This window comes from Ornithodoros turicata, unplaced genomic scaffold (assembly GCF_037126465.1).
Source record: "Ornithodoros turicata isolate Travis unplaced genomic scaffold, ASM3712646v1 Chromosome23, whole genome shotgun sequence".
Classification (NCBI taxonomy): Eukaryota; Metazoa; Arthropoda; class Arachnida; order Ixodida; family Argasidae; genus Ornithodoros; species Ornithodoros turicata.
The window spans coordinates 1,282,685-1,302,873 of NW_026999342.1; the positions used below are offsets into that span (position 1 = coordinate 1,282,685).

The 20,189-nt window shown below is 47.4% G+C and overlaps 1 protein-coding gene across 1 annotated transcript in view; it reads left to right on the forward strand.

The window, feature by feature from the left end:
* The window catches only part of LOC135373276 (protein O-mannosyl-transferase Tmtc3-like), a 479,430-nt gene that overhangs the window by 346,537 nt on the left and 112,704 nt on the right, over positions 1 to 20,189 (forward strand). Inside the window, exons 4-7 of the mRNA XM_064606504.1 lie at positions 4,511 to 4,592; positions 7,724 to 7,826; positions 8,042 to 8,151; positions 15,418 to 15,566. Coding sequence (XP_064462574.1) covers positions 4,511 to 4,592; positions 7,724 to 7,826; positions 8,042 to 8,151; positions 15,418 to 15,566 — 444 coding nt within the window. The remainder of the gene's footprint in view (positions 1 to 4,510; positions 4,593 to 7,723; positions 7,827 to 8,041; positions 8,152 to 15,417; positions 15,567 to 20,189) is intronic.

The window sequence follows — 20,189 nt, forward strand, 5'->3', positions numbered from 1 at the left end:
CGAATGGGGAACAACGCGGCCCTGGGACAGCTTTCTGGGTGCGAACAAGTGGGTTGGCATGAGGAATGTGTTTACCAGCAAGCGGATTTCACAGAGATAAATGTTCCTTAGGGTAACGGCATTTACAACTGCAGCTTCCTTTGTTGTTATCTTTCTTTGTCAAAACACCAAATGTCCCGCGTTCGATCAAACGCTCGTGTTATATCGTCAAGATTTTTTTTTTTAGAATTGCTCTCTAATCTTGCCGCGTTGTCTGTACTCGGCAAGATAAAATAGAGGGAGAGAGGAACAGAAAGAACAGATGCAATCCGCACAAGACAAGCGGTGCAGTGAATGTAACCGCTTTTATGTTCCTCGTTCAAGGTCTTTCAGCTTTCATTGTTCACTAAAATAAATCAGTGTTCGTTAAAAAAGCGTGTGTCACAATTTCAACAAATAATCAGGGCGAATCATAGCACTTGATCGTCTATGATCCGTTTCGTCAGTTGTTCACAATGATGCTCCTTTTCGGCACACGAAACCCCGCGGGACCATTATTTCAGCCCACGCAACCAGGAACCACCTTTTCCGAACTCGGATTCACGTTCTCGAAAGAAGGAAAATCAATGAGAATGCTCGTTTGCTTCGTAAGATGATATGACGTGTTTAAATATCCGACATCACTATTTACCACACAAATTCACGAAAGCGACATTTTAGCGGCCTAATAGGGCGGACACGATGGAACAGCATGAATGTTAATTTTAAAAAATCCTGTCTCCCAATTTAAACAAATAACGTGGGCGAATGATAGCACTTGATCGGCTATGATCCGTTTCCTGAGCTATTCACAACGGCGGTCGTGTAATTTTCGGCGCACAGGACCCAGCGGGGGCCAATTTTTCCGCCTACGCAACCAAGGACCCTTTTTTAGTGGGTCTATTTTTTCCGGAACCCAGCGAGGTGACAGCCTCCGAAAATCCGGCCTCTCGAGCGAGCTTTGATTATATGAAATAACTTCTCCGTGATCATTCCTTCAGTTGGCAATTGACTAGCGCTCAGATTCATCTCTGGAAACCCCTACTTCTGTAATTCCATATGTGCCTGCGTGGTGAAGTTCAGTTTTGAGAGTCAGGAGATATTCCTGAATAGGCAGTTCAGTGACTTGGGTTATCTGTTTATATTTGTTTCCTCGATTGGCACTCATCAAGAATTTGACCTTTTTAAAATGGTCGTATGGATTACATTGGTGCAGGTAACAAGACACATGAAAAAAGTGACGGTGTATAATTTGCTTTATATTCTTTATTTTCCTCTATTTTTGTAAGTATGCGATACTTCAGAAAGCAGCAATAGGGCTGTTGCACTGAAGTTTGCACAGCGCCATTTCGGGCCCAAACGGCCGCGGATCCCAACAGTAAGGAGTTCCATCAGCTGGTTTTGCATGGTGTGCCAAACGGTATGGTACCAAGGAAGCTACAAAACCTGTAGGAAATCAACAGAAAAAGCGGTGCTTCTTGAAAAGCGCGAACAACTGGAAACCGTGTACTTGAAAGTGCCGCGTCATCTGCTAAACTGGGGAGTGTTGCATGATTTGGGGCGCTGATGTTGCTGTTCAGTCGCGCCACCTGGCCCAGAGCAACAGGCCCATAAGCTGTCAGACATGTACAGTATCTATCGTCTTTGCCGTTTGTTTTCTGCTCTCATGCTTCCTGGCATATCATGCGCAAAGATAAGCACCAGAACGCGTGCGCTGGGTAGAATTGTCAGCAGGGCATATAGGGAAGGATCAGCAGAATTCCAGCGCCCTAAAACACCCCCATTCACCTTGAAAAAAAAATGATATCAATATAAAGGATGTTTTTTGGTCCTTATATATTTATTTTCTATGTATAAAAAGCTATGAGAGCAGCACAGATGCCGTTTTTGCAGCGCGATTATACGACCAGGCGGACATTCTGTCGAAGAGAGTTTCGAACTGCTAAATGGGTAACCATCTCAAGTCCATTAATGAAGTGTTTAATTACAAGTATTCGAAAAAATGTGAAATAATTGGAGCGAGTCATTGTTTCAAGCCACCCTATTTTTCAAGAAATCCCGAAACTGGCACTTACGAGTACTTTGATACAGCCATCGCAAAACTTTGCTCTTAAAACAGAACTTGACTACACAGCACGGAAAAGGCCAACCTTTACGCATAATGGTGCCTTTATTGTCTCTGATTTGAGAAAAGCGCTCGGCTTTTTGTTACAGTTAACATAACTGCATAAATGTCACAAAGAGGCGTACCGCTGGATATGCGGCGGTAGTCATAAGATGGGACAATCGTATTCCGCAACATGGGTGATGCCACAATCTACGAATAGCAGAGCTGACACTTGATTTATTAGTTTATGAGCAGTCCATTTGTGTCCCTAATCCCTGCTTTTACTCTAATAGTTATCATGGCGCAATCTCAGTGGTCGTGTCTAGATCGCTTAGTATAGAACTACCATGACTAAGAAATGCCTCAAGTCAAACGTGCCACTTTTTCACTCACTCTTATAAAGTGTACTATGAGGCACATGTACCTTAGAAATGCTAGTTCCCGTGCCATCGGTGGTGTCGCCACCGCAAGGTTTGAAAGCGTCGAGTTATATCACATTGGGATATATAGGCAAAATATATTGTGACGAGTCTATACGAGTCTTCGGGGGGGGGGGATATAGGTTTATTGCAAAACAAAACAAAAAACACGAAAGAGGGGAAAGGTTAGCCTGGCTCCAGCAGCCGACTTGCTATTCCCGCTTACAAAAAGGAAAAGGGAGAAAAGGAAAAATAAAGAGAAAGAAGAGAAAAGAAAGACAAATCGGAAAGAGCGAAAGAAGAGGCGCAGTCACAGGCTCAGCGCGAGCCCTGTGTCGGTAAGGAAGCGTACGAGTTCCCTTCCGACGCGCCACTGAATGGGGCGTTGCAGAGGGCCCAGTAGCGTTGCCAGCGTGACCTCCCTGAGCCCTAGGGCAGCTAGCCGCTCCATCAGAGTGGCACGGGGAGCGGCAAACAGGCGACAGTGGAGGAGTAAGTGGGAAGTGTTGCCCTCGGTAGAGCAGGCTGCACATGTAGGGGTGTCAAGCGTGTTGAGTTGGAAAAGCCGTGTTAGCGTTCGAGCCACGCTTAACCGAAGACGGTGGATAACGGACGCCTCCCTCCTCGTGATGTTTGGGGGAGGGACGTATTGCATTTTTGGGTCGATGGAGTGCAGAAATGTATTGGGCGAGATAGCACGTTCTGTGAAATCTTGGACACAGCGAGAGCGCAAGCGACGTATTTGGAGCAGGCAGGCAGACATTGAAAGCGGGATGCTGAGACTCAAGGCAGCCGTGGTATGGGCACGTTTCGCAGCAATGTCGGCACGGGTATTTCCGGGCAACCCGACGTGACTGGGTACCCACTGGAGCCGTACACTGTGGCCGGAAGCCAAGAGCTCGTTGTATCTGGCGATTACAAGCGTGCGGAGATCGCAAATAGCACTGCACCGGTACGACGCCAAGGTCTGCAATGCTGACTTGCTGTCCGTGAAGATGGACCACGAGTCGGCCTGTGAACCGGATATGGCGTTGAGCGCTTCATAGATGGCTGTCAGTTCCGCTTCGGTGGATGAAGTTTCATGCGGCAGCTTGAAAGTCTGCGTAGTATCGCTGTGAGGTATGTAGAAAGCTGCAGACGACGCGCCGTACACAACCGAGCCATCTGTGAAAATTCCTTTACGCTGACCGTGGACAGAGTTCAAATGGTCAAGAGCAAACTGGCGCGCAGCGAGGACAGGAGTGTCGTTTTTGCGGGACATGTCGGGAATATGCAGGTCCGTCGGAGGCAGCTCGAGGGTCCACAAAGGTGGAGCGTGTATCAGGCGCGACGGAGGGGGCGGAAGAGACTGTGCCAGCCTGCAAACAGCAGCCCCGAAACCTGAGCTTTCATACAGTAGGTGAATGTCCCGTAGGTAGTGGGCAGCATGTCGTGTGCGGTACCGCGCATATGCGCGCAGGGTCTCCATGTCGCGTAGGACGTGGGCTGGCGTCTCCTTCGCCTCAGCCAAGACCAGGAAGGTGTCGGTCGTTTTGGGGACACCAAGGCACACTCGAAGGCTTCGCGCCTGGATGTTCAAAAGTTCGCGCTCTGTCTTAGACCGTGCAATACCGGTAAGCTGTAACGCAGGAGCCCTAGGACGAGTGAGGTATGCACCTGGCGAAGGTCAGGGTATGATGGGCCCCAGGACGAACCAGAGATCCGGCGGAGGACGTTCACGATGGTAGTCACCGCGGTAGACAGGGCCTTGACGTGCTTGGACCAGGTCAGCTCCCTGTCAATGGTTATGCGAGTCTTCGGTGCATGCCAAAACCTAACGAGTATTGGAGATGCAAAGTCGCGACAAGTAAATTTCGTGAAATCGATAAATTAAGATGACGTAATGCTGCCGTAGCTTTACGTGAATGTCTGACTTACGAAAAACAGCAGTTCGAGAGCGTATTTTGTGTCTGTTCTTCCGTTCCAGGATGTGCCTGAGCCTTGTTCCTAGCTTTACGAGCCTCCTGGCAGCACTCCTTTTCTCCGTCCATCCCATACATACGGAAGCGGTGAGTCTCAGACTGGACTTTTGAAAATTTATTTCTCTTTGGATGAATGACACCCCAAGGTGCGGACTCCATTGCTCTAATGTCTCAATGAATTGAGTCTCTCCAACTACCTATTGAGGACTACTATATATCTCGAACGACATCATTCTCTCCCCCTAGTCTGTTGAAAACAGGAGGCGTACGCCTTTTCTGTTACACTTATGTCCTGCATAACTACAAAAAAAGGCGTACGCCTCCAGCTTTCACCAAACTAGGGGAGAAGATGTCATTCGATATGATGGTTGGTTAGGAGGTGAAGTTAATGATATTCCGTTTAAAGGGGCTATATACCAGCGGCATGGCCGAGTGGGCTAAGGCGTCCGCTCGTTGGTGGTAACCAAGGTCGTGCTGAAGACTGGGAGGTGGTGGGTTCGAATCCTACCACCGGCTGTGCTGTCTGAGGTTTTCCCTGGGTTTTCCGAAGACTTTCCAGACGAATGTCGGCACAGTTCCCCCTGAAGTCGGCCCAGGACGCATACTAATCCCCCTGTCCCCCACTCCTTCCTGCTGTCCTCTCTCCGTCTGTCCACATCTGTACGCCGCTCATAGCCACAGTTGCTTCGCGGCGCTAACACGCAATCAAAAAAAAATCAAAAAAAAAAAAGGGGCTATATGTGAATTCTACCAAGCTAGCCAGCCGACTGTGTCAGCTACAAACGGTGATTTTAACTTGTTGGTTGTGACACGTTGTGCACACATGAATCTGACAGGTCCTGATGAATAGACAGTCTGAGTAGGTAGTATTTGTAGATAGTACCTGATGAATAGATAGTCTGATAGGTCGGCTTGGTGCTGTTACTATCATTCGTTGAGTGCTTCTACAGGTGTCCGCTAGGTGGCGAGCAGCCAGCTGGAGCGGCGAACAGATAGGGTGACTGGCATCGTGCTCTACACTCTCTTTTTTTGTGGGGGGGGGGGGGGGCTTGAGGTGACCTTTCCACTGATGTGTAGAAAAAACAAATGTGGTAGCCAGGAGAGGATCGGGGAGCTTTTCGGGGGGGGGGGGGAGGCACTTAAAAGTAGAGACAGTTGGGGTCGAGGCCATACGGGTAACACGCCAATTTACTGCAATTTCATTTCACACGTGACTCGACTGTTTGCCTCTAACGCCAGCGTGAATATGACGGAGAATCACCGAAACTCGTGGAGATCGAAGGGGAGGCAAACAACATTTGTGAGTGAATTGCACGACTGGGAAGGGGTCTTATTGGAGAAGGACCCGGAGAATCGCTTTGCCGGCTTGGAACAGGTTGTCGCGCGCTGACAAAAAGCGATCGTGATTCCTCCTTGCAGCACCCTAGTTATCGTTCCTCTCGCTATGTTCGTTTATTGACGTATAAGAGTCATCGTACGTCATCGACTGGAGCGACCAGCAACGAGAGGAGCGTAGCTGCAAGTTGACTCTGGAGCACTTCTATAGTCAGTGACAACATAAGTCATACACTTGACACCACCCCCACACAAGAATCGCTCCGCGCGCAAGTGCGGACTGGGGGGAGGTACTACATCGCGAAGCGGGAGAGTCGTGCAAAGGCTGGTAGCCAATTGCAGGAGCCTTCCACCGATGAGCGGGAGGTCCCAATTGTGGGACTTAAGTTGTCACTTGACTATAGTACTAAATTCTGGAATTTTAGGACGGGAGTCACTGGTACAGGGGTGACGTCACGAGAGTCGCGCAGCGGCATTTTTGCCCATAAAGAGTCGACTCCCGAGTTGCTCGAGTCCAATAAGCGACCGCAACCAAAAAGGCGATGAAGCATGCGCCGGACAGAGAAATAATAAGGAACAGTGTCTGCCAACACTTTGCCATTGTTTCGCCGTTGCGCGAAGAGGAGATCGTGGATTTGTTGGGGTAAATGTGCGCCTGAAAAGGGGGAGGGGGTGCCCATGTGTCTCGAGTAGAGAGGGCAGCCCTCCATCCGCCCATGGTAGCAACGTAGCAAGCCCCCAAGAAAATCTAAATCCGACTGACGCCCGTGCGACGACGGGGCTGTCTCTGCAAATGGGGTGGGAATCAGAAGACTCAACTGTCACAAGACTGAAACTCAAAAGGCCGAAAAATCAAAACACCGAACAATCGGAAGGCCGAACTATGGAAAGTCCGAAAAATAAGGGACAGCAAACAAGAGAGCCCACTTCTAAGGGGCTAGTGGATCCTCCCTGAAGCAAGGACAATATAGTCATTATGTAAACAACAGCAACTTTAATTTGAGATGATGAATATAAAAATGACATCAGCTTCTGTTCTGTTCGTTTAAAGGACCTTGGCTCTAGCAGCTTCCTGTCTGTTCTCTCCGAGACATTGGTCATACAATAAACCTTCGTTATTGTTTGGCGAGACGGTCGGTCCCCTGCCTGTCTACGTTTAACGAAAAATAAATCTAACGGTTCCATTTATTTTTCGTGGGTATTCCTTCCTGAACTTGACGTCGTCTTTCTTTTTGGCGTATTTCACGGCGTATTGAAAAGCACCTGCAGCGCCTGCTATTGAAGAACGTTGAGCTGGGGTGTACGATGCATGTTTGCCCGACAAGGGCCGACTGTGGAACGCATTCGTCCTGCCATCTTTATGGGCTGTCTTCACATAGTTTCAGTGGAAAGTGCTAACCATACCTATCAAGTTCGGCAAGAATAGACCTCCCGAAGTGGTGCAAGCATTGAAGTGCTGCACTTTTGTACACCAGGTTACATAACAAACGCTGCCTTAAAAAACGCTCTTCGAGCATATTATTGCAAATTTCGGTTACGTGGTACTAAGGTAGAGTAAATATTACAAAAAGTCACAATTATTTGCTAATAATACGCTGCCCACGTGCGTTTTGTTGCAAGTTTTAGTGTACGAATTGTCGAAATTCTGATGCGGACATAGCGATGCGTCTATACGCGCACACAGCACATTCAAATATATATATATATTATATAAACATGCCGAAATCTCCAGAACTGATACAACTGAGAAAGTACGCTCTTTCTGTTACAGCCGCTAGCTCCTGGTATAACACGCCAATGATACTTTAGAGGATGTTCTATTCATGCACTGAAAATGATATACTGTATCACCATATTGTGTTTCACGAAATGGGTTGTTACAGGTGACAAGTATCGTAGGTCGGGCCGAACTCCTGTCGGCACTTTTCTACTTGGGTGCCTTATATTTCTACATTTACAGCGCACAAGTTGTTTCTAGTAGTTGTGGTAAGCTCAACATTTTCTTGTACTTGTACATTATTTTTGCTCCTTAAAAGAAAGTACGCCACAGAAATCAGTAGAGCTACATGGCTGTGTGATATTGAAGGCTGAAAAGACTGATCTTCTTACGCTCTTAGGATTAATTGGTTATCAAGTTCTGATCAAAACATATTTAATATACTTGACATACTGTCACATTCATGGCTCAGGAATGTTTACAGTGGGACAGTGCCTGGTGACAGTTCTTCTTGCCGTTGCTGCCATGTTGTGCAAGGAGCAAGGTCTTACAGTAGTAGCAGTTTGCTGCGTCTTCGAACTTGTTCATCGAAAGGTAAACTGGTTTTCCTTTTAACATCCTGTCCAGTTATTCCTGGAGAGAACTTTGCATTATCAGTACTGCGTGAACACTGCACGTCTGCCTGTACACTCACTCTTTGAAAGTTTTGAACTACGTGTTACACTCCATCATTTTAAAGTTGCTATGAATTCTACCAAGCTAACCCGCCGACTCTGTCGGCTCGAAACGGTGATGTTAACTTGTTGGCTGTGACAGCTTTTGTATAGATGGATCTGATAGGTCGGTATCTTCACCACATATAGCACGCTGCTAGCCAACCATCATCCCCAATGACAACGTTCTCGCTCATGATTTGTTGATAACGGTATAATGGCTACAAAATAAGCTCCGCTTCCTGTTTTCAACAAATCAGGGACGAGAACATTGCCATTCGGAATGATGGTTGGCTAGCAGCGTGCTATGTGGTGCAGTTCATATTTACGAGGGCATTGGCCAACAACGGCGAACCGATCCTGCCATTATCCCCCCCCCCCCCTCATTTTAAGGGCGTAGAGCAAAACGTTATGTGTACCTCCGGGTTGGCGTCTGTTTGGGTGCTACAATTATTCAAATGGCGTAACAATGGACAGAGGTATCTCGATGGCGGTATGTCTACTACTCCGTATCCGAAAAAAAGGTGCGTTTTTCTACTAACGTTGCATACGTTACGAAGGAGAAGTATTGAACAATAAATTGTAAGTAAAATTACGAAGCGTAGAAGAACAATATTCCACCTATTACACCCGTAACTAAATACCGGCAGATAGGAGTTCTTAACTCATTTAAATCGTTCATCTGTTTGTATTTAGCGTGTGTAGGCGTCCTGGGGTAGCGAGTCCGATTTTCTCGCGGCACACATCTCAATGTTTTCTTGATCACATTATCATCACCAGGTGCCTGTGTTTGCTTTTCTCCCCTAAAATTCCACTATTCTATAAATTCCACTATTCCAATAATACTCCCTCTGTATAACATTGGAAATTATTACAGTAGTTTGTGACGTACACCACTCCGGCAGAGCCACCGCGCGTATCATCGCGCATATGGTACAAGCTCATGAGGGACATCCACACGAGAATACATGTGACACGCCTGTACAGCTGGGAGTCGATGTGCGACGCACGGCTCGTTTCTTTTTATGCTTACTTCCAATTGGTTCTCCTGCCTTCACAGAACATTGGTAGCCACTTTGAAGATTTCACCGTCGTCCCTCTCATGCCAGAGGTCTGGAAGGGCAGCAAAAGCACGGGAGATTGGGTTCCCATCCATCTGTAGCAAACAACGGGAAGCAATGTATTGCGGGTTCGAAGACGTCTTGTCCAGCCGAACTAACGTTTGTGCGGGGGTATTGTCCTCGGTGTCCTATGTGAAAGGAGAGTATCGTTGCATGCGAAGAAACAACGTCACGAGCGGAGGATTTGACTCCGTAGCAAACGGACGGCTCAAAACTATTATCTTGGCTGTACTCACTGTTAACCCCTCTTAATTCCAGAAGAGGAGTAAACGGCGTGTCACTTGGCGAACCCCTTTAGATGAATTTTTTACCACTTCTAGAAGGAGTAAACGTATGGGCTGTAATTAATATATTCCTTCCATTGTGTTCTGTAGCACTCATCACATACCAAATGAGGAGTGAAACGCGAACTACCAAACGAAATAAATGCAACACGTAAGTTTTGCACCACAGAAGAACGAATGACCTGCAACACGCATATATTATAGCCATAGAGATACAAAACAGGCACGAAGGGCGAAGTAGTACATATGTTCAAATTCGATTCCAAACCGCCTTGGCGATTAGTACCCAAGTGCCCAGTATCTACCGCCACACACAGCAATAATAAATGCGAGCCCGAAAAGTCATAGTACCTACACGAACGATACTGCATGTTCGGACACATTAACAGTGGCATCGGAAGTCCCTCACGGCAGTGGGGGAGGGGCGTCCTAATTTAAGGAGACATTAACTACAGGAGACATTGATGTGCATATTAGAAACGACTCGTCCGGTGCGATGACTGCGGAGGGCGTAACGCATATGGCGAGGTCACCTCGCATTCTTGATTAGTACTTTGATGCGAAAGCGAAAGTGGCGTTTGAACAGCACAAACTGAAATATGAGTTTATCGTTTCATTAAAGGCCTGTCGCATCCGTCGTGGTCCATTCCGCAACTATAGTGCCGTTTTACTCCGCGTTCATCACTGATATTAACGCGGAAAATCCTACGCGAATTTGTGGAGTTGTCCCTGTGCTGCTTCATGTAACGCATCGCAAGAGCAGTCGACGGACATTTAGGGTATTCCGGAGTTCCCTCTCCGGAAATGTCACTTGGACAAGGCCAATCAGTGAGCGCCCTTTGGCGAGGACAAGTCCAGTCAGAGAGCGGTTGGAGGGTTCTTGGCGTCGCGCTTTGCGCTCGATCGGCAGGCTCAAGGGATGGCGTCTGCTGCTCTCGGAGAGTCGATGATCGGCCTGTGGAATGTTGTTTCTGGTTCGAGTCGCACGTGTTCGTACAGCCAGGGGCGTAACACCGTGTTCCACGCAACCAATCCCGACAATTCTCACGTGCAATAAAGTGGACATGCAGAGCCACGTATGGATAAAGTTTCAAGCGCATAGTGCAACGCGTCTCTGGGACAGGCGGCGTCGAGCAAGAAATGTCGCATATTGCCCCGTGTTTCATCTTGCGCCACGTTACCGTGTGTTTCCTTCGATGACGCGATCATCAATCGCAATCATGATGTTCATTATTATGACAACCAATTCCCCTTTCACAAATGAGTGAAGAATGCCACCTTGTCTGGGCAGGCAGAGGGGGGGGGATATGTTTATTAAGAAAAAAGAAGGGAAAGAAGAAAAGAAAACGAGGAGAAAAAAGGAGAAAAGGGAAAGAAAAGAAAAAGGAAAGAAGAAAAGAAAAGGGGAAGACAAAGGAGAGAAGAAGAAAAAGGACATTGATCCGGTGTTGATCCATTCCATCGTAGGGTCGTACAGTGCAGACACTGTTTCCGCTTCGTGCATGTGACCACAGACTGTAAATCGGATGTATGCTGTAGGCGTTGTGGTGACAAGCATGAAGAGCTAGCGTGCCCTGACGGTGCTCAACTGAAATGCTGCCTATGTGGGGACCCTCACTATGCTGACTGGGACACCTGTAGCTCCCGTGACCAAGAGGTATTACTTTTGGAAATTATGGACTCTCGGCACTGCTCGCGTTATGATGCTCTAGCTGCTCTAAGGGGTCGTGGTTCCAGCTTTGCCCGAAAGGCCCAGAGGCCTGTCGATGGCGACCTGGAGAAGATGATCTCTGCTGCCGTGGAAGCTGCTGTAGCCAAGCTCAGGGAAGTCCGATGATTACAATGCTTGCGTCCCTCTTCCCTCCTTTGCAAGAGACCATGGCACCTCATGCCTCTAATAGTACCAGCATTCCCTCGGCTGAACCTATTGAGCATCTGCCCGCTCACACACCTCCATCTCGTCTCCCGGCACCCAGCCAACCCCAACCTCAGCTCAACGACGCCGAGTCTGCTGATCTTGAAATGGACTCCGTTTCTGCCATCCCCAAGCGTGGGGTCTCCCTGTCATCACCTGGTCACGGCATTCCTGGTGGAAAACGCAACAGGAAGGACAATAAGAACATGAACAAGTCTGATACTGTCACTGATGTCCTCGCTGCACCGGTTGCGGAATCCATTCTTAGTGATGGGTAGCCTCCGAATCCTGCAGTGGAATTGCTACTCGATACCCTCTGCTCTCCCCGACATGCATACCCTTGTTTCCTCTTTGATCCCTGATATTATTTTGCTGCAAGAAACATGGCTCGCGTCTTACCGAACCTTCTCTTTTCCCAATTTTCACGCATATCGTCTGGATAGATCCGCTGGTAAAGGTGGTGGCTTGCTGACTCTCATTTCCTCCAGACTAGTGCACTCATCCTGCATTATCTATCAGGTCATGTCACCGGCTTGTGAAGCCTTAATGGTGCAAGTTACTATGCCAGGGAACCGGCCCTTGTGCTTCATAAAAGTTTATTGCCCGACTGGCTTTCAACCAGCCTCAACCTTTGACATGATTGTATCTAAATCATCTGGCTCCTATGTAGTGGCGGACGACCTCAATTCTCATCACGTCATGTGGGGTCACAAAACTGATTCCCATGGGTGCGAACTCTGGGGCTGGATTTGCAGCCACAACATGTCCATAGCCAATGATGGTTCGGCAACGTTGTTACGAGGAACCACCCGATCTGTACTCGACCTCACGTTGTGTTCGTCACAGGTACGCCCGTCATCGTGGATGACGGTGACTTCTGGTACGTCTACTGATCACCTCTCCATTTATTTTGAAGTGGCATCAATGACCACGCACCTTTCGGTTGTGCCCCGTAGCAACCGTGTTCTCCGTGAAAAGAAGCTGCATGGCTACGTTGCTGCAGGCAGCTACCAGCCTCCGTGCGGTTGATCGCGCTGTGGCTTCGGTGTCGGCAATATTCCAGGCGATCGAGCAGTCCTCCTTTCAAATTACGAAGCGGTCGCCATCCAGTTGCGCACCATGGTGGAACGACGCCTGCACAAGGGATTATCGGCGGCGCAAAGCCGCTTGGAAGCAGTTGCTATACAACACCTGCTACGCTAACTGGAAGAAGTACCAGATCGTTAAGGCCTCATTGAAACAAACGATTTCTGGTGCAAAACAAGCATTTCATAACGGTCACAACTCCTTTCTGTCGCACCCGAGGCACCAAAAAGCCCTCCATCGCCATATCGCGTTTATTCGCGGCCAACGCTCCTACTCTCCCAGCAACCTTGCTGTTTTGTCCGACGCGGATGCGCTTCAACGGCTTGAAGACGTGGCCATAGGTTTAGCCGCACGATTTCAAAACACAGTACATCTCCCTCCTGCCCCGCCTTCACCTGGGTCGTCGCACTCTGACTTCGTCGCGGTTACATCGGCTGAGTTGGACTGCATAGTGCGCGCACTTCCCGCAACGGCTCCTGGTCCGGACGGTGTATCAGCTGGCGTGATTAAGTCCTTGTGGTCTTCCAACTCATGTGCCCTGCTCGACATTATTAATACCTCGTTATAGTCCTCGTGGATCCCTCCTGCATGGAAGGCGGCCAGAGTTGTTCTGCTTAAAAAGGTGGCCTCGAAGGGTTTGGCTCTCGACAACGTACGGCCTATAGCACTGACGTCTGTCCTGTGCAAAACTGTAGAGCGGGTCATACATCGTAGACTATCCGACTTTGTGGAATCTGCAGGCGTCTACAACTGCAGCCAAATAGGTTTCCGGTCGCGGTGCTCCGTCTGTATGGTCCACCTCAACCTTGAGAGCCAGCTTCGCCGTGCCCAAGAGATGGGTCAGTTCTCAGCCCTTGTAACATTGGACATAGCCCAGGCATACGACAGCGTTGAGCATTGTGTACTGCTGCAAAAGTTGGCGTCTGTTGGTACCCCGATGTATATCTTCTCATGGGTCAGGAACTTTCTCTTTGGGGGTCATTTCAGTGCTCAGACCGGCACCTTGTCTCATTGTCCCAGCCCCTGCACAGGGGCATGCCTCAGGGGACTGTTCTGTCCCCATTGCTCTTTAACATCCTCATGAGCTCCCTCCCTCTAGACCCGGGCATCTTGACTATCACCTACGCCGATGGTGTCGCCTTTTTTGCCTCGGCACACTCCTTGCACACGCTCTACACTAAGCTCCAGGGACATGTTGATCGCCTACTAGCGTGGACTCGTGAAGTCCACCTCTCTTTGAAGATCCCAAAGTGTGCGGTGCTCCTGATCCCTCCTCCTGGCTATCGCGGCGCGATGCCCCACATTGAGCTGATGATCGGCAACCAAAGCATCGACCAGACTACCACACTGAAGGTTGACAGGAGAGAATGCCACGGGGGAATACGAAGTTAGTCTTCTGAGGCAGAGCAAGAAAAGACGTTTGTCGATCCTGACGTTCCTGACATGGCACTGCTAAATGGCAGCGATATTGTTGACGTCTTGCCTACACCACGGTGCGCTGTCGCCAGCAGACACCTCGAGCCCTGCTATACGTTCGAAGTTGACTTTGCATCAATTAATTCGGTTACAAGAGTTAGCTGTCTATATTTTCACAATTTGTCGGAGTATCTCTCGAAAAATAATGTTTATTTTACGTGACGAGTATAAAACAAGATTTGTTCAAGCCAGTTGAGCTAAAAATGCCAAAGCTCTCTTTCCTGTATAAAAATACAACGATCGACTAGCTTCTTCGCCTCATTGTGCCTCACGTTCCCCTGCACATCCTCAAGCAAAGTGCATGACTATGGCTCTGCTAGGTTCCAAGTAATTAAATTTCACTTCCCACATCGTATACTCCATGCGCCTTTCTCATCGTGCAGATGGTTAGTTCGTAATTTCATTGCGAGTCTTACCGCAGAGTACTGTACCTGCGGTGAACGCCTTAGTTCGATGTAATGGCTTGTGTTAGAGAGAGGGGTTGCCAAGCGTTACGCCATCAAAACTGTTTTTTCGGATGCCTTTAGAATAAGCCGTCTGCCTTCGTTTTCCTTTGACGTCTGTGGTGTCAAGCAAGACAGTCTTTGGTGCTCTGCAAACAAAAATGTGTGAAATTATATACCACTTCAGTGCGTCTTTTCGTACATCGGACAGACAGGTCGCTCCGTGAATGAAACGATTGGGGAACACATGGCTAACGTTAAAAAGATGTGTGAATATTCTGAACCCATCAGCCATCTGAAGGAGTGTCCACTTTTGATGACACCCGAGTGCATGGGTGAGAAGCGCAAAGCCACTGGAGATTGTTTCGGGAGTCGTTGGGAATAGCCAGCATAATGAATGTTCCTTCCTCTCGCCCCTTTCTGCCGGTTTTTGAGGAAATAAGTTGGTTCGTCTCAATTACAACAACAACTTTATTTTGGCTTTGAAGAGTGGGGACGTTCATCGCCACAGGCGATCTCGAATGATATTGTTATCTTCCCCGATTTGTTGAAAACGGGAGGCGTACGCCTTTTTTGTGACACTTGTGCTGTTCATAATTGTCACCAAAAAGGCGTACGCCCCCCGTTTCCAACAAATCAGGGAAGATGACGATATCATTGGAGATGGTGGTTGGCTAGGAGCATGCTATGCGGTGAAGTTCATTTTTAAGAGTGTGCCTCTCAGTTTTACGCAATGACAGCTTGTGTTCCGCAGTTTTTGGAGGGTCGGAGCAATGCCCCCCTGCCATTACGAATACTGCATGGCGCATTCCCCGCTTGCAGCAACATTTTTGGAGTGCGAGCGGATTTTTGAAGCCCTGGAAGCATTCGAAGGAGGCCATGCATCGTGTCTGTATTCTTGGTGCATCAGCGGCTGCTATTCTTTGGTGGAGACTGCGTTGGAACGGACCACACACTCCGGCCTTCAGTGGGTGAGTGAACATACGGCATAATTACACAGACACTTCTTTCACAGTTCTTGCAATATAGCACGACCGTATAAGTTTTGCAATTTTGCATCGTTACCTAGAGCGCAGTAGGGTAGCGCTAGAGCGTCTACTGCAATAGATCCCTCACGTAATAAGGTAATTGGAGTAGATTTACACGTAAGGTGTGTCAGCCTATTTGTGTGGCAACTGCTGCACGTGCTGCATGGCAGGATGAGATAATTTCGACAACCTGGGGTTCCTTCGATGTGCGCCGTAGAACGACTCAGATACCGAGGTCTTTACTCTCTACGTTGCGCTACGTTACCACTACGTTACCAGCTACACTCCTGTTATGGCTAACAGCGGCGTAGCGTTTGGTTTTTGTACAGGGTGTGGTTTCAGTAAAGGGGGAATACAAATCGTACGATATGCTGTAACAGGAATTTCTCGAAAGGAACAGGGGGATTGCGTATGCCTGAAGTGTACGTTGATGCTCTTAGGTTTTGCTGACAAAAAAAAAAAGCCCTTTCTGGGGAATGTGAAATACAAATGTATTTTTGTAAGATTTTATTTTATTATTTTTTTATCACTAAGCGCTTCCGACACACACGGACGGTATTTCTGCATTTTCGTTCCCTGTAGTGTTAGACGGGAAGGATCGGTCTAGCTGAGTGAAGTCTGCGACAACGAGCCTGCTGTCGCAGTGAACGGAGCATGGTTCATGCTAGGTTTATGACTAGCCTCTTAGGAGCCCGAAAAATTCAAAAAGTGGTAGTCTACTGCATAAAGATAGGTATACCATAAAAATAGCAAGTTCATTGATAACCACTGTTTAACTAAAAAAACTTAAAATGTCGACCCTAGTTAAGGAATGTCAGTTTCAGAAAATCATTTTTCCATACCTGAGATTGGCCAGGAAGTGAGGTAAATCGTGGAGTTCGTAAAACATCCCTCTCGTATAACATTGTCAAAATCTCCAAATATAGTTTTTTTTGTTTTTTATGATGGAGCATAAAAGTTGTCTCGTAGAGCAGCTCGAGTGGCGGATCGTGTCGTGGACCGCTTACCGTTTAGGAGGTAATTGCTAAAGGTACCCTAAAGCAGCAGACACGCAGTCTACGTTAACGGCGTAGTTAACAGCTTGCAAACCCATCGCAACATGTTACAAATGTGACAGAGAACAGTTAAAGTAGCACAGAATTCATTTTTAGCGCCTTGTTTTCTTTGTATAAAACCGCTAAGCAGTAAAATGCACCGTAAGAAGTAATTCACCCCATAGAGTCATAACTATTGCAGAAATTGAATTTAAAGTATGCCGCAAAAAGCGACCGTGCGCAACGGCAGTGGAGAGCAGTACCAGCCTGTGATTTGCCTGGGACCTCACGCTGGCGCTACGCTGTCGGCTGCTGCTCGGCTGTGCGGGGTTCCGCAAAAGCATTACTTCTGGTTCGGTCACGATTCGGCCGCTCCTTCTATCGCCAGTTCTCAGGATAAACGGGCAAAGCTGGTTTACGGTGGCAAAGGGACAGGGTGCTGACCCCCACTGACCAGCGAACCAGAACGAGTTGCCCCTGTAACGTCATCAGTGACGTACCATCATACTTCTCTTCCTCGTTATACCGCGAGTTAAGGGTGAACGCGCCGGGCCATGTTTAGGTGAGTTCTTTTTTTTTCTCTGGGAGTAAAATTGCACACGTCAAAACCTTTCGTGCTATTCGGTAGAATGACACACACTTTCATCAGATGTCTTAATCTAATTTTTTTTTTATGGCCCTTTGTACTCCTGTAATATTTTAGGCAAAATGTGCGCTTTGTGCTATATTTATCGGAGGCGTCTTGAGGCTGTCAAAAAGAAAGTCCTTCATATTCGTCATTACTGTTTCCTACGAAAACTTCCTAGCTTTAAATCGTATGATTATGACAGTGTATTGAAACATTTACACCTGCACACGCTCGAAACACGACGCAAAGTTGCAGACACCATGTTCCTTCACAAGTATGTCTATTCACGGGTGAATTCTTCATTTTTTAAGTCATTTAAATGTTTGTCCTCCACGTGGTGCACTTCGGAATCCCCCATCACTTTACGGTGAAAAAATTTGCCCATCTGGTCCTATCACTCGTGGACAAATTCTGTTAAACTCACTTCCTTCGTCTTGTGACCTTTTCTCCGCATCCAGTGTATGCTTCAAGTGTGAGGTCACTTTTCTCGTTGTATGATTCTCAATTCTACGTAATTATATACTGGGCATGATATTCATAATTACCACCTATGGGCACAAAGCGTTGTTTTCTATCGTACACCGCTCTACTTCTGAATGTTGTTTTTGATTCATGTTCGACGTGAGCTTTTTCTTTTAATGTATGTTTTATGTATGTGTGATATGTTTATGTATGTTTGTTTGTGTTTGCTGTCTTTTTTTTGCGCAACAACATGGTAGGTCATAATGCGCCACTACAATGATAAAATGTTATGTTGTATGTTATTAACGTAACAGTAATTATTATGTTATTAACTGGTTTCACTCCTTACACTGTACATATCATGAGTTTAATGTAATAAGTTTTCTTTATATACCGGGTGTCTCAGTTAAGACCACGGGCTAAATAATTTGCGAACGGGTGCACCTATCGAAGAACTTTCTTTTTTACAAGTATCTGTCCGATACCACCTACAAGCCGCGCACCGTGTGAATGAGTGCGAGGGGCTCATTATTTACACGGAAATTCAAATGAGTTTTGTGAAAAACATGACTTCTAAAGCAGGGTTCCGTCGGCGTTAAAATGGGTACTACCTCTCTTCTGGTCCTTCGGTGGACACCTTTAAAGAAAACTCTGCCACTGAAGCGGGTCATTTGTTCCAGTAACTAATTGGTTTCGGCTTACACATTTTGTAGCGGCTGGACGCGGTGAAGCGCAAAGGGACGCTCTTCCACTCCCTTATCCACCAATGAATTGCGTGTTCTTGAACTTACCTCGCTATGGGAAGTGCTGAATAAAGGGTGCATTCCAAAACCTACTCGAGTCAACTCGGGAGTAGCTCTCTACCCGAAGCGTCGTTCCAAAACCGGGTCGAGTAACTCGATGGCGTCACTACCCGCGTTCCAAAACAAGGTGGAGTAACCAGAGAGTTAACTCGATTCAGCTGTCCTGCGAAGGCCGGTCAGGGAAGGTGCGTTCGAGTAATGACGTCATGCTTTTGTCGTCTGCTCTTTTCCGCCAAAGCGCGGTATCGAAACCAGCTGAACGTGTGGTTGTCGAAAAGCCTCGACCTCCACGACGGGTTATCAATACACAACTGGACACCGAAATGGCAACACTCTTCCGATGCGGATTGTGCGACATGGTTTTTGAGGACCAGGCGAACGCCTAAAGACATGTGAGCCGGATACATTTGCCAGAACAGTCTCGCTGGCGCGCTTTTCTATTTTGTCTTCATGTACGTTGCTTTTCCATTATCTATTTAGCATATGTTCACTAACAGCTGCCCTGCAATGTTTATTTGTTTCACTGCCTTGTAGCCACGTGGTCCTCTTAAAGACACAGCTCTATGTGAAACGTTCAAAACTATATTAGGAGCAAGGGCTATTACAGACCAGCATTATTATTACTTTTGTGAAAACGGGATTTTAAATGGAATATTACTTTTCTTCCTTTACCTTCACAGTTGTAAGATGGTTTGTCGGTACGTTCGTGTGAAGGTTTCTGATAAAATATGTACCATAGGCGCAGGCTAGCTGGTGTATAAATGCTTTGGTGGAACTTGGATAAATTCTGAGCTGTGGAAGGAAGGGACAACACGACAGAACTCTGTCACGAATTTCCCGTCTTTTCGTCCAAGCTCAGACTTCTTTCAGGATGAATGAAACAGGGAGCTTTTGCGCGCTTTACGATACGTGTACTATCAGAGCCGCTTCATGGCGCTCTGATTACGTTTTTTGTTTCCGCCGTTCAGCTCACATTCGACTCCGACGCCGCGGACATTTCCGTGAGCCAAACCACGCCCGCACCACTACACCTCAGTTCCAGGATTCCAACCAGCAGCTTCCACTTTTTGTATTTTTCATCTTCTGTCGTCATGATATTAACATTTTTCTGTTTTTATTTCTTTTGACTACCAAATGCAACGGGATGTACGTACTTCATGCATTGGGGGTAGCTAATGGCACGTGAAAACTTCCGTCCCACAAAAAATTAACAATAAATGACGACAATGTCAGCTGCTTTTCCCTTTCATTCTCCAATAGAGGGGCTTAAGAATAATTCTGCAGCGTCTTGACAGAAATACTACCGGACAAGCAATATCTGAATGTAACTGTACAGTAAGTAACTACATACACAAAGTGCTGAAAAAGCCAAATGCCCACTGGGCCGACAAGTCTGAGTTCAACTATGTCCGACGGGTCATGGTGACTCCTGTAGACAGCTCACAATACAGTCCCAGTCGCCGTTATCGTCGTCTCTCTAAAATAAATCTGACGCGCGCGAGATGAGATGGGTGCCGACAACGGCCTCCATCTTAGGATAGCCTCCATCGGAGTCCCCCATGCGTTCCCAAAGCTACTCGACCGTGCGCGTACGCTGTGGTCACATGGTACAACTCGGTCATGTGACCTACTCGACTCG